The 15,616-nt window shown below is 47.9% G+C and overlaps 1 protein-coding gene across 2 annotated transcripts in view; it reads left to right on the top strand.

Annotated features, from left to right (window-relative positions):
• Nucleotides 1-2,066: 2,066 nt before the first annotated feature.
• The window catches only part of MYO1D (myosin ID), a 171,542-nt gene continuing 157,992 nt past the window's right edge, over nucleotides 2,067-15,616 (top strand). For both annotated transcript variants that reach the window (XM_086626387.1, XM_086626388.1), the window contains exon 1: nucleotides 2,067-2,161. In XM_086626387.1, coding sequence (XP_086482513.1) covers nucleotides 2,067-2,161 — 95 coding nt within the window. The remainder of the gene's footprint in view (nucleotides 2,162-15,616) is intronic.

Genomic DNA, 15,616 nt, shown 5'->3' with positions numbered 1-15,616 from the left:
TTCTTCTGCCTGCAGGTACGGAGGCAGAGGAGGCTTTGCCAGGCACATCCGGCCACTGCCTTCTTCCTCAGGAGGGCAGGGGGGTCAGGCTCCATCGCTGAGCCCACACACAGAACTGGTTTAACTGATGGCCCTGACACCTCTGCTGAGGGAGAGCAGATCAGGAGCCCTGGGAGCGGGGCACAGCCTTCACCACCCCACACCTTCCTCCAGCCTGTCCTGGAGTTCCTGGGACATTTGCATATGTTTAATTTACATCATGCAAACCAGGCACTTAATAACAAAAAACCCAAAAATATTCATAAAACAAGACCAGAAAACACCCACCCCTAGGGAACCAGACACAGCCAAGAAATAAACCCCAAAGAGGGCATTTTTGGAGTCACTTTTCCCCCAGCTCACCTCCAAGAGCTCCCCCAAGAGCAGGCAGAGAGGGAACCAGGACCCACTGCCTATAACTGGGGGGGTTCATTGCTTTCAGCTGGGGCTGCAGCCCCTCGGGACCCACCTGGCGATGGGGACGAGGACACTACTTCACAACCATGCCCCCAAATCCTACACCTAAACCAGCAATTCCTGCCCAAAAAACTCTTTGGGGTGAGGCTGTTCCTGCTCCCAGGTCCCCGCCCGCCTTTGTTTCCTTAATTAGTATTATTAATCTAATTAGCATGAGGCAGCTGGTTCTGTGGTGGTGCAGGTCCTTTTCTTGGGGCACCTGGTGGTGCTGTGAGATCTTACGCATGGTTTTGTTTTGTTGTTATTTGGGGGGTTTCAGGGGGTTCTGTAAGTGCTGGAGTGAGCAGGGGTGCTGGGAGGGTACCCAGGGGTGCTGGGGGCAGGACCTGGCCCTGCTGGGTAGGGCCATGGGGTGGGGGGTACCCCTGGGTGCAGGATCTGACCCTGCTTGGTGACACTCTATGGTGGGGGGTCTCCAGGTGCAGGACCACGTTCTGCAGCACAAGGCATTGAGGGGCCAATGGGTGCAGGATCGGGCCCCATCGTGAAGGGGATGTCTGGGGGGGTTCCCTGGGGTGCAGCACCGCACCCTGCAGGGTGTTTGTGGGGGGGTCCCTGGGTGCAGCACCTGCCCCTGCAGGATACGGGGTGGAGTGGGGGGGTGTCCCCCGGCACAGCCCCGCAGAACACCGTGGAGATGAGCGGTGGCTCCTCAGGCGCAGGATTGGGCCCTGCAGCACCCCAGGGTGGGTTTGGGTGGGGGGAAGGTGACCCCCTGGGTGCAGGATCCAGCCCTGCCCTGCAGCACCCCTAGATGGAGATTCCATGGGGTGCCTCAGGGCCACATTGCAGCTCCCCCAGTGAAGGATCCAACGCTGAGGTACAGGGTTCAGAGGAGCCCACAAAGATGATCCAGGGGCTGGAGCACCTCTGCTCCGAGGACAGGTTGTGGGAGCTGGGATTGTTCAGCCTGGAGAAGAGAAGACTTCGGGGGGACCTAATAGCTGCCTTCCAATTCCTGAAGGGAACCTACAGGAAGGCTGGGGAGGGACTTGTTACAAGAGTGTCCACTGATAGGACAGGGGGAAATGGGTTTAAGTTGGAGGAGAAAAGATTTAGATTAGATCTTAGGAAGAAACTCTTCAGTACGAGGGCAGTGAGACTTTGGAATAAATTGCCCAGAGAAGTGGGGGATGCCCCTCCCTGGAGGTGTTCAAGGCCAGGTTGGACGGAGCCTTGAGTAGCCTGGTCTAGTTGAGAGGCGTCCCTGCCCATGGCAGGGAGGTTGGGTTGGATGATCTCTGAGGTCCCTCCCACCCTGAGCCATTCTATGATTCCAGGGGGTCCCCGGGGCGCGGGACGAGCCCCGATCCCGGTGCGGTTCTCTCCGGTGCAGTACCGCCTGTCCCCGGCAGAGGGCGCTGCCGCTCCCGCCCGCGCTCCGGGAAGGGCGGGGCCAGCAGGGGGCGCTGCGCGGTGCCCGCCTGGCCCCGCCTCACCTGGCGGGGCGGGGCCGGAGGGCGCGAGGCGGGCACCCCCCCCCGCCCCCCCCGGCCCGCTCCCGCCCCGGGGAGCGGCGGGGCAGCGCGAGCCCGGCCGTCGCCAGCGCCATGGCGGAGCAGGAGAGCTTGGAGTTCGGTAAAGCGGACTTCGTGCTGATGGACGCCGTCACCATGCCCGAGTTCATGGCCAACCTCCGCCTGCGGTGAGCGCCGAGCGGGGCGGCGGGCGGGAAGGGCGGTGCAACCCGCGCCCCGTCCCCGCGGTGCCGCCGCCTGCGGGGGGTGCGGGGGGCTGCGCGGTCTCGTCTTCCCGCTTCTCCCCCGCCCCCCCTCGGTGCGGGGTGCGGGGGGTGCGCGGTGCCGGCTGAGCGCCCTGCCCGCCCTGCCCGGAGGTGACCGAGCTGCCCAGCGGAGCGAATCCGGCACGAAAGAGGGAAAAACTCTGTAAAATTGGGGTATTTGGCAGCGCCGAGCGAGCAGGGTGCGGGCGGGAGCACCGAGCGCTGCCTTGGCTCCGTGGGGGCTGCCACCCCTTTGGAAAACCTTCCTGGGCTGCTCCGCCGCTCCTCCTCCCCGCCGGCAGGTGTGGTGCCCGTGCACACCGACTTGGGACGGGGAAAAAAACCACAAAAAGCAATAAAAGTCACCAAGTCCAAGGCTGCTGCAGCCCCGCGGGGGCAGTGCCGCCGGTGCGCGCTCGCTGCGTTGGCCTGTCGGGATCTTGATGGTTTTATTTCCCTTCTAGACGCGACGGGCTCTGGGAAGAGCTGCGGTTCCAGCCCTGTCTCCTCTGGAAGTGCGGCCAAATCCCGAGCAGCGCTGGGAGAGGGCGGCCGGGGGACCCTAAGTCTGCGGCTGCCTTTCGCTTTCCGTTATAAAAGATTCATGTGAGCTCTTCCTGATAAACTCACGCCCCGGCTCGTGCAAGGATTTGATGGTTCCCAAAGGGAAGCCTTTGGGATAAAAACGTGACTTGCTCGCTCTCCGTCCCGCTGCCAAGTTTTGCCCGGGCTGTGCTGATCGTTCCTCTCCTGCCACTTGGATTCTGGAGATGGTCGGAATCAATAACTTGTCAGGCCCGTGCAGTTGTCGGACACACATGGCAATAGCCATGGGAAGGAGGAGTGGGCTAAGCTTCCTCAGCTGGTGTAAAACTACTGAGGAAGGAGAAAATTAAGCTTTTTTCAGGCGGTTGTGATATCTTCTCTGGATGAAATCTGTAGATTTTGAGGTCTGGCTGTATCAGCATTTGGGCATCTTTGTGCTACAGCTGGCTACCAGGTGGTACCCATCGTCTGTGGTGCTGCGAGGTCAGGGCTCACATCCTGGGAGGCTGAGATATAATAACAACCAGCATATTTTATATTATTTTTTTTCTTTTGGATTTCTATTTGGGTGAGGCGGACATTTGGATATAAATCCTAAGAAAAACACAATGTGAACAGTTAAGCTTTGAACATGAGGAAATGTCAGATTAAAATAAATTTTATGGTGCCTCCAAAAGCTTAAATTTGCTTCTCATTTGTGCTTGCCATGACACTCTAATTGTATTACAAAGGGCTTGCAAACAAAGTCGTTGTAATTATCAGGAAACTTCCATGTAACAGTTTGTTCTTGAGGTTTTTTATTCTTTGGTTAATGTATACTGGAAATCTGACCGAAGCATTGGAAACGCATTGTTAGATAACTTAAAAATCAACGTAGCATGTTGGTTGTGTTTAGGAATCAAATTAGTTAATTCAGAGGTGCTTTGCACTGGTAGACTTTGCTAATTCTGTATGAAAGAGGATGAGTAGAAGCAGCTTGCAGTTCTGCATCCTTACAATGGAGATGTAGTTTGATTTTTTTTTTTATTTTCTTTCTGTTCTGTTGTGTGTTGGTCCTGCCTAAGGATGTTGTCTGGACATCTCTGCTGTATCTAATACACCATCAGGTGTCCCTTTAGCTCCAATCCTTGTCACTGGTACTCAAACCTGGGCTTTTCCTCGTGACACCAGTTCAAACTCCACTTTCTTTTGCACGAGAAGCGTGAGTGTCTTTGGCTGTAATCAGCCAACTTCAAGGTTGGCTTGTGCTGCGCTTAAAAAAAAAACTGTTAGTTTTTCTAACTTTGGTGCTATCATCCTCTGACTTTATGTTTGTCTGCACTGGGACGTTTGGGAAAGCTGATCTGAATTTACCAAAAGTGTGGCTTTTCAGTAAAATGGCTAAACTCCGCCGAGCCCCGATCGACGCTGCCGGTCGAGCTGTGGCCCTGGCTTAGCTGTGCTGCTGGTGTTAGTACGTTCTCCAGCAACATTTGCTTCTTAATTTTAGTGCTTTGGAGGTGGCAATTAACACTTCCTGCTGACACATTTGAAATTGTGTCAGACCCAAATGACACCCGAGATTCCGACCTGTTCAAGGGTTGATTGTGTCATGTTGTGTTTTGTCACGTTGCATAGATGGCACAAGTCGCCTTTGTGCTCGTCATGTGTTGGACAGAACGGAGAAATTGTTGCTTCTCCATCATTAACTTCGAGTGGCGGGTTTATTTGATTTACACTTGGATGGGCTCCACCCTATTCCATAAATCCAGCTTTCTGCCAGAGCTATTTTTGTTCGGGGTCACTGGCTGACCCGAGACGGGTTGTGCTGGATTTAGTTCCCAAGTGAGCCCAGATGTGGGTGGAACTGAAATCATACCAGTTTCGGTGCATGCGAGGATATTTCCCCAAGGATGTCTCTAGTGGGAAGAAGAGGAATGGTGAAGTTGCACTTTTCATTCCTTTAATATTTGAATTTAGTGGCGTTGACAGGGGCTCGATTAGTGTGGCCCATTTGTTTGTCGATGTGAGTATCTGCCTGGGTGAGTGGATAGATGTGAATTTACTACCTCGTTTTCCAATCCCAGCACTTCATGCCCGGTTGTTCTTAGGTTCCTGTAGTGATTCAGCGAGGGTATCACAGTGCTAGATTTTTTTCATGGGCATGGCTTACAGCTACTTAGTAAACTGGCCATTTCATGTGGATGCTCAAGCAGTTGCATTACACGGAAATTGTAAATAAAAGTCATCTGGTCCTTGAATTCCTTAGTTCTGAGTGGGCTTCGTACCATGAACCAGCGTCTGGTTGTGATTCTTAGTCATCAGAATAATTAGAAAGAAAAAAAAAAAAAGCAGGAGTATTGGAACAGTTAGTGTGGACTCAGTAGCTAGCTTTGTCTCTTTATGGAAAACCTCCAAAGCTTTAACAGATGATTGTTCCTTAAGTGGTCGTAAGTATGAATTATTACGAGCAGCCCTGTTTGAGCCGTTTGCACTGGAACAGACAGTCTGGCACTGCCCGTGATCGGTTCCCTGTCGCCCTTTGGGCAGGTTGGTTACTGCAGTCGTAGTTGGCATTTCAGTTCCTATCAGAGGACATAAGATTAATTAAAACAGGGAATCTTTATAGTGTCAGGCAGCTCAGTCCTCTCACTGGCGTTCAAGGACTCGAGTTTAGCTGCGCTCTGAGTGCTGCCTGCCTGTAATCTAGGAGAGAACATCCTGCTCTGGACTCGTTCAAACACTTTAATTTCCGTGGATGGTTTTGACTTAACGCGACTGTGACTATTCCAGGTGGAGTGAGATGGTGCTTGCGGGAAGGGAGCAGCGGTCTCGCAGGAGTTGCTCACGTTTTGCAGAAATTGTGGCGTAGATGCAACTTGGGATGTGGACTTTGGAGTAAGAAAGAGAAACATAAAACTGTACATCACCTCATTTTTCATCATAATGAAAATTTCAAGTGATAAAAGTCACCGTTTTTAATTTACTTCCTTCTAAGGAAAAGGACGAGAAGGTTATTTTCCACAAGTATGAAATATTCTGGTATGATTTCTTGTATTATCCTGCAAAAACTGCTCATTGTACTATCCTGTACCAATAGCATTTATCAAATCAAAACAAATATACAAATAAAAAAAAACAAATAAACAAATCAAAACTCAGAGCTTTAAAAATAGTCTCTATGACATGCAAAGAGGTAGCTTGATTTCTTAAATTATCTGTTCTGCACTCTCGGTGATAACTTCAAGAATAACTTCAGACTGGCTTCTCCTCACCCGGTCTCGAATGCTTTGCAGGAGGGTGGGATGTGATCCCCTTGGCATCCCCTTGGTGCCAGGCAGGGAGATGATGTGGGGGCCCGGCTGCGGACAGACCCAGCGACTCCGAACGGCAGCCGAGGGCTGGACGTGGAATGCCATGCCAAAATGCAGGAAGGAAGTGGAGTATTACGTGTGGCAGCGGCAGGGTGGCGTTCGGGGTGGTCCCGTACGAGCTGCGTGCTCGAGGTCTTTCTGTTCTCACATCTCCTTCGTGAGCAGGTGCTCCTTGACTCATGTTTTCCTGATTTCTAGCGAGTTGCTCATTTTTCCTAAGCATTGTGCAAATCTCCTGGGAACACAATAGGTCTTTGTGGCTGTTATTAAAGAATTCAAGGATGTGTGAAAGGAAGACTGTGAAGGCACGTGGTAAGGTGTAGTGATCATAAAATGAATTTTGGGTTGTTTTCCTCTTTTTCTTAACTAGTTCTAGCATGTAACCTGGTGTAGAAGGCTGTGCTTGCTGCTCAGATAGTTCCTGGTCACCCCAGCCTGCCGGAGCCTGGGGATGTGGTGTGAAGAAGCACAGTTTAATAGTCCTTGTGGTTGTCTCCCTGCACACACTGTGATTTCTGGCCTCTTAAAGCAACACTTAATAAAAAGACACCTCTGCATTTAGTTAAAAATACGCAAAAGTGTTTTTTCTGCCATTTCTTAGCTATGTCTTACAGTGCAAACCCCCGTGTTTTCAAAGCTATCCAGGCAGCAGTTCTAAATTCGTATTTAGTGCAGATTCTTTTGAAAGACAGATAATGTTTGTTATGATTAATAATATTTTTGGTATCAAGAATCTGCAAAGACAATGTGATTCTCCTCTGAGAATTTTCTGCAAGTGTTTGCTGTTCAGGCAGGGGTGAGGCGTAGGCTGTAGTCCTATAAAAATGTTGTGGCAAACTGAAACAGGGAGTTGGGCTTCAAATGCTGCAGAGAGATATCTTGAAGTGATCTTCTTGAGACAGTTGTGTGCAGGCTATGCTTTTCGGACCTCTCTCAAAAACGACTTCTTTTTCTTCTGGACGATGTGATGCGTTGAGTCCATAGTATCTGTCAGTCTCAAAAGTGATGTGGTTTGTGTTTTGGGTGACTCTGCTGTGTATAACTGGTGGCCTCCGGGGTTTGCAGCACTCTCCTGGGGAGGCAGTTTTGGCTACAAGAAGCTGAAGATGGTTCCAAAAATGTGTAGACTTCTTAATTGCCCGGGTGACCAGAAAAGAAACTGTAATGCAGCTCTTGGCAGCCCCTTTCAGTAGGTGATATTAAAGGGCTTTTTCTTTTTGGTGCAGCTACACAGATGTTCACTCATCTCACAGTTCTGAAAGGCCAAACTCATTCTACAGTTTAGTATCCTCTAGATCTGGAGGCTGGGTTATTTTCCTTTTATCTGTCCTCAGCAGGTCTGGCAAAACACGCGCAAGGTCTGAGCTTGACCCAGCACTTTAATTTCTTCCTGTCTTCAGAGGCTGAGAGTGCCCATAAATCCATTAGGAAGAATTCTTTCTCAGCAGAGATGTGGATCGTTGGTAGCGTTTGATTCTTCATCCGTGTAGCTCCCTTTCTGCTCTGCCGTTGACTTAATCCTCCTTGACGTGTCGGAGCAAAGGAGTGCTGTCTGTGTTGTGCTGCTGTTTTTACACTGGGTTGCTTATCTTTTGAGTGTCATCTTAAACATTCATATTTTTGGTTGAAGTTGCGGCGGGAGAGGTTTGGCTCCACGCTGGATATCGAAGTATCTGTAATCCTGGCAGAGGAAATGTTATGTGAACGCTTGGTTTCATTCGTGCTTTTGGTAATGAAATAGTCATGCTTAATAAACAAGCTTTTCATGCCTTTAAGCCATGGTAATTTCCTCATTTTAAATAGATAGGAATATTTGAATTGTTCGTGGGGTGTGGAATTCCTAAGCTTCTGGGAAGAGTCTGCTCTCTTCCCGGAGAGGGGTGCCTGCTGCTGTGGATGCTGCAGGACGCTCCTCACTGCTGCTTGGACAATTGGCAGTTAAGTCTCACCAGCTCTTCTTGGCTTCTTCAGAACTGCTCAGCTTGCAGAGAGCTGTCTTGTGTCAGAATTTGGAATGAATGGAATGAAAATTCCCCTTAGTCCGTCAAAATTTGACTTACGAGCTTGGACAGGTTCCAGCTTGATCTTCATAGACGGAGAAGGCCATCGATCTCCCTTAAAAAGCAAATCCCGACTACACAAGGAGCAAAAGGGAGGATCAAGGGCAGCTTTCCGATTTCTGCAGGGCATCAACGTTCAGCTTACGGGAACCGATGGCCGCTGCAGGTGGGCCCAGTGTTTCCTGGCAGCGCTCGCGTGAACGAAGCATCGAACACAACCATGTCCCGCCTGGAGTTTGTTCTCCCTCCATATGTGCTGAATTTATATAGCTTCACTGGATCTTCTTTTACACGGCCGTCCTCTCCTGCTTCATGAATACTTTCTTTTCGCAGAGTGAATTTTATGGTAGTTTTTAGAGGAGTGTGGGTGAGGTGGTGTTTAATAATTGTAATGCGCGGGTGCCGAATAATGTCCGAGGTCAGATTTATGGACGAGATGAGGCTTTCTGGGTACCCTGCAGTTTTCAGCTGGTGATGCTGGGCAGTAGAGCTGCTGGTCCTGGCTCGCCAGCTGACGCCGAGCTGCGTTTATGGTACTTGTCAGAGCACAGATATCAACATTTAATTGTAGGTAGCTGGCTAGCAGCAAGCTGGGGAGGGACGTTTGTGTCACATGGCGTCAGGTGTGAAGAAAAAGCCCTACAGAACCAGTTTTGTAACCAGACTCTTTTGAACTACCTCAATAGGAGACGCTCCTTATGGCGTCTCTTTTTAATGCTATCTACAAAAACTCAGCTGCTAATTTAGGAATTCCTCAGCAGCCTTTTTGCTTTCATCCTTGCCTCTTCTCTGCAGTTATTCTGTGGATTCTGATGAAGCACTGTGGGTCCTGAAGACCCTCAGAGTGGGCAGCGTGTCTGTTTGTGGTACTGGAAAGTAGAATCCTGTTCTTGTTTTTGACCGCCACGCGTTGGAGATGGCTTATATAACCTGCAGCACCTGAACTGAAGTTATCATCACTTCTGAATTTCACGAGCTAAAGGTTGGCTTTAAGATCTGCCAAATCCTTGTCGTAAATATTAGCTAGTATGTCCAGTGAGTTTCGTGGTGGCCTCTAGTCAAGAGTCCTTTGTGTTGACTTCTGCTCAAAAATCTGCCTCTTTAGATGGTTTTGCTGATCTACCGCTCCACCAACCCCTTGCATTCCTTTCGGGCTGAGCAAGCTTTTACACTACCTGAACATTTCCCCTTTAGTCTTATTTACTCAAATTCCTTTTACAGATGCAGATCTTGCTTGATATTTGACTGTTACATCATCACTCGTCTTTCTCAGTCCCTGGGTCATGATTGCATCTTTTTATGGAATGAAGAAATTGTGAGAGGGAGGGGAGGAGAAAACAGATGTCTGAACAGAGATTTGCCTGTGAGTGTGAAATAAGGGAGCTGTGTGTCCCTTGGTGGCAAATGCTCATTTCCAGTTCTCAGAAGCAGAAATACAGTTTCTAGAAGATGATTTCTGTTCCTTTCAGGGCTTTTTGGTCAGATCTAATGAGATGCCTGCTCACACTATCACTTACTGATGTTTCTGTCTCTGTTAAACAGACCAGGAGGAGAAGTAAATTTTCATTTCAAATGCTAAAAGAACAGTTTGGATATGAATCTATTCTGTCCTCGGGAGTGAAAAAGGGGCATTAGATGGATTTAAACTCTTCAAAAGACTTTTTTTTTTTTTTTTTTTTCTTGTTCCTTCAAATCTAAACCAGTAAACTGTTCCTCAGATAACCTCTGTCTTTTGCTAGGAATGAGGTTTTTCTCCTCCCTGGAACTCGTTTCAGTTAGTGTTCTCCCTCTGCCTGCGCCGGGCCCAGCTGCTGCGAGCTGACATGGGACAGCGGTCTGGTTCCGTCGGTGAGTAGTGGTTCCAACAGACAGCAGGTAACGTACTGCCAGAGGCCAGCAGTGAGCAGCTGAGGTGGGAGGAGCAGGGGTATCCTGTAAAGACCTTTTAAATAAAACAGCCCTTAATGATAAGCCAGAGGACCCGCCCCCACCATCACAGATGGTCTTGCAGAGCTCTACTCGGTGTCATCAGTTGCAGTGTGACTAGTTCTTGCTTTACCTTGTGATGGTGGTGGTACTTTCCGTTCTGCTCCCCCTAATTTCAGAGCATTTTTCTGTGCAGACTTCATATCTTCTCCTTGAACAGTGTTGGAATATTTGTGTCTCACTACTGTTGGGTTCTGTGCTATGCTGAAGCGTTTTTGCAGCACATTTCCTGGCTGCTGTGATGTTGCTAGCCATCCCTTCTTGATTTAGAAGTTGGCAGTGGTCTACCCTGTTGCTGCCGTTTGCCTACTTTGGCCTGGCATTTCTCTTACTGACTTCCTGGCTGTGTTTTTATAGTTGTGGTATCCTCTTGGTCATCCTTGGTGACTTCTCTCTCTCCTCTTGCCTTCAGCACCTTCTTTGTACAGGTGGACACCTCTGCCCAGCGTTCCCCATTGCTGAAGTGTCTGTTCGCCCTCCCAGTGCAGGAGATGTCCTCCACTGTCCTTCGGCTCTCCCAGTGGAGGAGATGTCCTCTCTGATCTTGGTGGGATCTTTTCAGCCTTGCACAGTGAGCCAGTTGGAGTTCTCTTGGGCTGGAGCGAGTGAGCTGTTCCGGACAGCAGTTCACTTGCTCTGCCTGCACCGTCTGCATCGGTCCGTTCTAGGCCTCTACATTCAAAGTCGTATCTTCCTGTTCCCCCTGTAGTGTGTCAGACCCAAGTCTGAGCTGTACACAGAGCCAAATCTCTTCCCTAGAGTCGCCGTTGCACCGATGACTGTGCTCCCTCCTTGCCTGACGCCTTGGCAAACCCTCCTTTCCCACATAGCTCTTGTTCTAGTGCATCTACAGAGGTTGGTTTTGCTTTCTGCTTTATCTGCTTCACCTGTCTCTTTGCCTCTTTCCTGTTCGACCTCAGAAACACGACTTATCTCCTTCCAATGTTTATCAGTTTGTCCCACAGGACTGCTCTGTTAACATGTCTTTCTGACGAGCATCCATGTCCTTTTCCCTCAGTTGCTCCTTTTGGCATGGAAGAAACGCCGTATAAATTTCAACAAAGACGTTGCCTCCCCCTTAAATGTCTAATTTATGGAGCCTACACAAACTTTGTCATGGCAGGAGGTTTGGTGTGCTGCAACCACTGGTTATCGTGTTGATCTGTTCGAGTAGTTTCCTGGTTCCGTACTGGATTTGTGCCCAGGGGAGTTCCTGTTCTCTTGGGTTTGGACAGAGCGTGGCCTGACATCATCCTGTCTGAGGTTGTACAGGTAGAGAGTAATTTGCTTATAGTGTCATGATCTGTTCCCATTTAAGGTTGATGTAACTTAATTTGGGAAGCCTGAAGGTTTGCTACATCTTCCTGGGGAATAAAAATTGGAAAAGCTTTGTGGCAGGACTCTGTGCAGTATGTGATATATGGTGTGCTGCGAGAGGTGGATGTTTAGTTTAGGGTAGTGTGTCGAACTCCATCTCCAAAACATAATGTTTTAAGTTTGGATTTTTGTGCTTGCCCCTTTGCACGTGCACTCTCACATGCTTTGTTTAGATCGAGCCAGTTTAAGTGGTGTTTCACTGGAATTTCTGATGATCTTTGAATAAATCTTCTGGAACGGAGCTCCTGATGAAAGGGTTTTCAGTCTCTGATGTAGAGCAGGTGTTCAGTGCTGCTCCTCAAATGAATTGTGCTTGAGGGCACCAGCTGAAACTTTCGGAAAAGGTTCCCTTTTACTATCTGGCTTCCATGATAAACATCAGACTGGTCAGTACCTTCATCACTCTGCCGGGTTTTATTTATGATGCCTCGGACAAACTCGCAGTAGGGAAACTAAGGAAGGGCTGGAGCAGCTCACTGCATCGTTCTGTCCAGGAGCTGAACAGCCAGGCAGTAATGAGAACCCGGATGCTGGATGGCAGCAAAGGCTGTCTCACGATGAATAGCGAAGGAAAACACACTAAAACAAAAAATTCTCCTTTCCCACTGTATGAACAGCACAGCTTTCTTTCGGAGAGCTCTTCTGTGGTGTATTGAGGTGGTAAAACCTGGCGTGTCCGCCTGCAAGAGCTCCAGTGGCTGTAACAGCCTTTACATCACGGCTATCCGGAGCACAATGAAGCTTTCATCTGGCTAGACAGCTTCTAGATGTTTACAGTAAGACTTTTACTTTTATTCATATCACTAAACTTCGGCTAAATAGGTTATTTTGTTTACAAGAAGGAACAATAAAACGAGCTTCACCTTCCAAGGAAAAATCCAGCTACTGTTGTGTGAAGGCCTCTCTTCCCGTGCTCTGTTTATAAGCAACTGGGTATCGAGTGTATGAACTTCCGAGGCTGGAAATAGTGCCTTCCCCTTCCCATTAACACCAGCTTGCTCGGTGTTTTGTTCCTTCCTGATCCTGGGTATGAAGACCAGGGAAGCCAAAGGAAGAAGGCTCAGAGGAGCTCTAAGTATAATTTAGATCTCCAGAAAAATCCCAGAATACCGGAGCCCGAGCACTGAGAGTCTTGAAGTGAACTTGCTTACAAAAATTGTTGCCCCCGCATACTGCTGGGCATTACTCTCTTTTGTTTGCTTCTCCAAATATTGGAAAGATGCCCTGCTGCCTTTCCTTTTGCTTGCAGGGCAGAAGTACCCCACTATTCTTCTAAAGCTGGATGTAAACAGCTCCTTGGAACAGTAGCTATTAAACTTCGTTGAAAAGTGCTTAGCAATGACAAAAAAATGTTATTTCCGAAAGGATTTCTGTAGCACTGAAGGGTTTTTTTTTGCAAATGAAAGTCCAAATTTACCACAAAAATGTCCCTGTAACCTCTTATAATTCAAAACATATTACTTGCTTTTCAAAAGACAGGCAAATTACCAGGGAGACTTTCTAAAATAAGACCGAGGGTTAGATGTATAACTTTGTGGACGGTGCTTCTTGATAATAAAGTGTTTCCTTTTTTGAGTTCTGTCTGTGTCGCAGTAAGAAAGTAACTTTTCTTGATGTGGTTTGTGTACTGACCTCTTTTAGGTGAGGAGAACACTAAGGACCTTGGTGTGTGCCTGCAGGCATCGCTGCACAAAAAGGAGTATATTCGTTTCCTTTTTCCCCCTATTAAATGTAGCATTTATGTCTCTAGCAAAACAAACAATGGAAATCTTGTCTTCGTTTGTTCTTAACTTGTTTTTTGGGCCGTAGTGCATCCTGGCTTTCAAGGATGCAGACATTCCTCAGCTAGACATCTCCAGTCTCTGGCAGCTAATTCTCTGAGCCTTTATTAGTTGTGCTGAACCTAAACTCCTTTGAGGAAACGCCAAGAAAAAGTAGATACGCGTAAACCTTTTTAAGTCTGGTGTAAATCTATACCAAGCCAGGCTTGATAGGAAACTGAGGGCAAGTTGAACAATTTTTAAATAATTGGAAATATTTTGCTTAATTTTTTCCCATCAGTTGATAGAAAACATGTTTCCCATTAAGGACTTAACGTTTTTGGAGACTTAAAGAGGTGCTGCATATTGTCAAAACGAGTCTTGTTTCGAACCAAGACATTTTGGCTGCCTTCTTTCTTTTTAGGTAGTGTCACTCTGTTCCTGTGGGTAGTGGAGGGGTGGCCGGTGCCGGTCAGTCACCCCGAATGCCTGAAGCCCTGGGTGTTGTGGGGTTTGGATGCTGAGTGCTTCTCCCAGCTGGTGGGTAGAAGTATGACAGCCAGGAAAGCACGACGGTGGACACTCATCTTTAGAAAGATGCTGCATGTATGATCCCCCATCAGGCAGGAAACAGGTAGCACTGTAAATCTCAATGTCTGCCTTACTGTGCCCCATCCCTGGCAGTGTTCCAGGCCAGGTTGGATGGGGCTTTGAGCAACCTGGTGTAGTGGAAGGTGTCCCTGCCCATGGCAGGGGGGTTGGAACTGGATGATCTTGAAGGCCCCTTCCAACCCAAACCATTCTGTGATTCTACTTAAGAACATCTGATTATTTTTTTTTTTTGCTTTTCTGTTGGGTTTCTGGATCTTTGATCCTCTTGTCGAGGAGCCACGGTGGCACATGCTGCTCGGTGTGTGAAGGAACAGTTTAAGCAGCTGGCTTACAGCAGATAGATCTTCACTGTTTCCATGACTTCTCTGCGGTGATGACGTTGTTTTGGGGTGAAACACCATAGGCCGTGATTAACTTTAGGGGCCAGTCTAGATTTGTTGCTACTGAATTTGGGGAGAAAACTCTTTATAGTCCATCTTGGTCTCCTTCTGGGAGATTTTTTCCCATAGCTGATTTGTAACTGGCAGTTCAGGTGCTTTGCTCAGAGGCCATTTACTGAAGTCAGTGAGTAGACCCTGTACAGATAGGCAGAGCAGAGCAATTTCACTTGTTTTGTTGTACAGACTCGTTTGGGAGCAGTAAAAACGTGTTGTGCAGCAAACGTACTTGAATCATGACAGCTGCTGAATTGGGTCCTAATCTTTTGTATGTTAAACTCCATCTGATATGATGTTTGAACCTTCTGCTTTTCCTGTATTGTCCTTCTATCTCCAAAAATTTAGCAGAAGTTAAATGCAGTAAACTTAGTGAATTTTGAAGACATTTTGTAGCACCTTGACTAAATTCAAGGAAAAATTTGCTAGGGCTACGTTTACTAATGTACACTATTAACCTAAATTAAATTGCAGGATGGAACAAATTAACAGGTTCTTACAGAAAGACTGGCTTGGTCGATAGGTCTGGTGCACGTTGTACTTGGGGCGTGGGGAGACTTTGGTGAGCTCAAACATTTAAGTAATCAGGTTCAGTTTGTGGGTTGTTTTTATCAAGACACTTTTGCTGCCTTTTTGAAGGCTCCTCCACACCTGTATGTGTGCTATGTGTCAGAAATCTTGTTCTAATAGTAATTCCTGCACCTCTTTCACATCCTTTGTGCAGTGCTAACTTTTTTTTTTTCACCTCAAGGCCGAATTCTGGGCCCTCTTGATGAGTAGGGGCAGCCCCATAACCAATCTGGGAAAGCTTTCAGGGGGAAAAAAAAAAAAACCAACAACCACTCTAAGCTTTCATATGTAGATGTATTGGCTCCTCTCAGCCCAAACCAGTTGAAGCTAAAAGAGCAGCCTCTGTTTATCTTAATCAGGCATTAGATGTAGGAGCTGATAGCACTAATGGCCGGATCCCAAGTGATTTGCTGTGTGACAGCGTGTAGGAAAATTGCATAATTATGCCCACCCATCTGGGCATCACTGGGTGTCCACAGGGATAGTGGGAGCCTTTGATACTCTCGTTTTATCATTCTCTGAGTGACAGAGTGTGATGGATATTTTGCAAACGAGAAATCCCTATCACTGAAGACAGCAATTTCTTTGTGGATTTGACCTGGGTTTTGGTACTCTTTGTGCACTCCAGAGCTATCGGTGCCAAATAGTCCCTTTTTTTCAATGTGGGGAGGAAATAACA

The sequence above is a fragment of the Tauraco erythrolophus genome, chromosome 25 (assembly GCF_009769465.1).
Source record: "Tauraco erythrolophus isolate bTauEry1 chromosome 25, bTauEry1.pri, whole genome shotgun sequence".
NCBI classification, from domain to species: domain Eukaryota; kingdom Metazoa; phylum Chordata; class Aves; order Musophagiformes; family Musophagidae; genus Tauraco; species Tauraco erythrolophus.
Note: the sequence above shows the minus strand (reverse complement) of the source record. Positions and strands in the feature narration are given on the sequence as shown.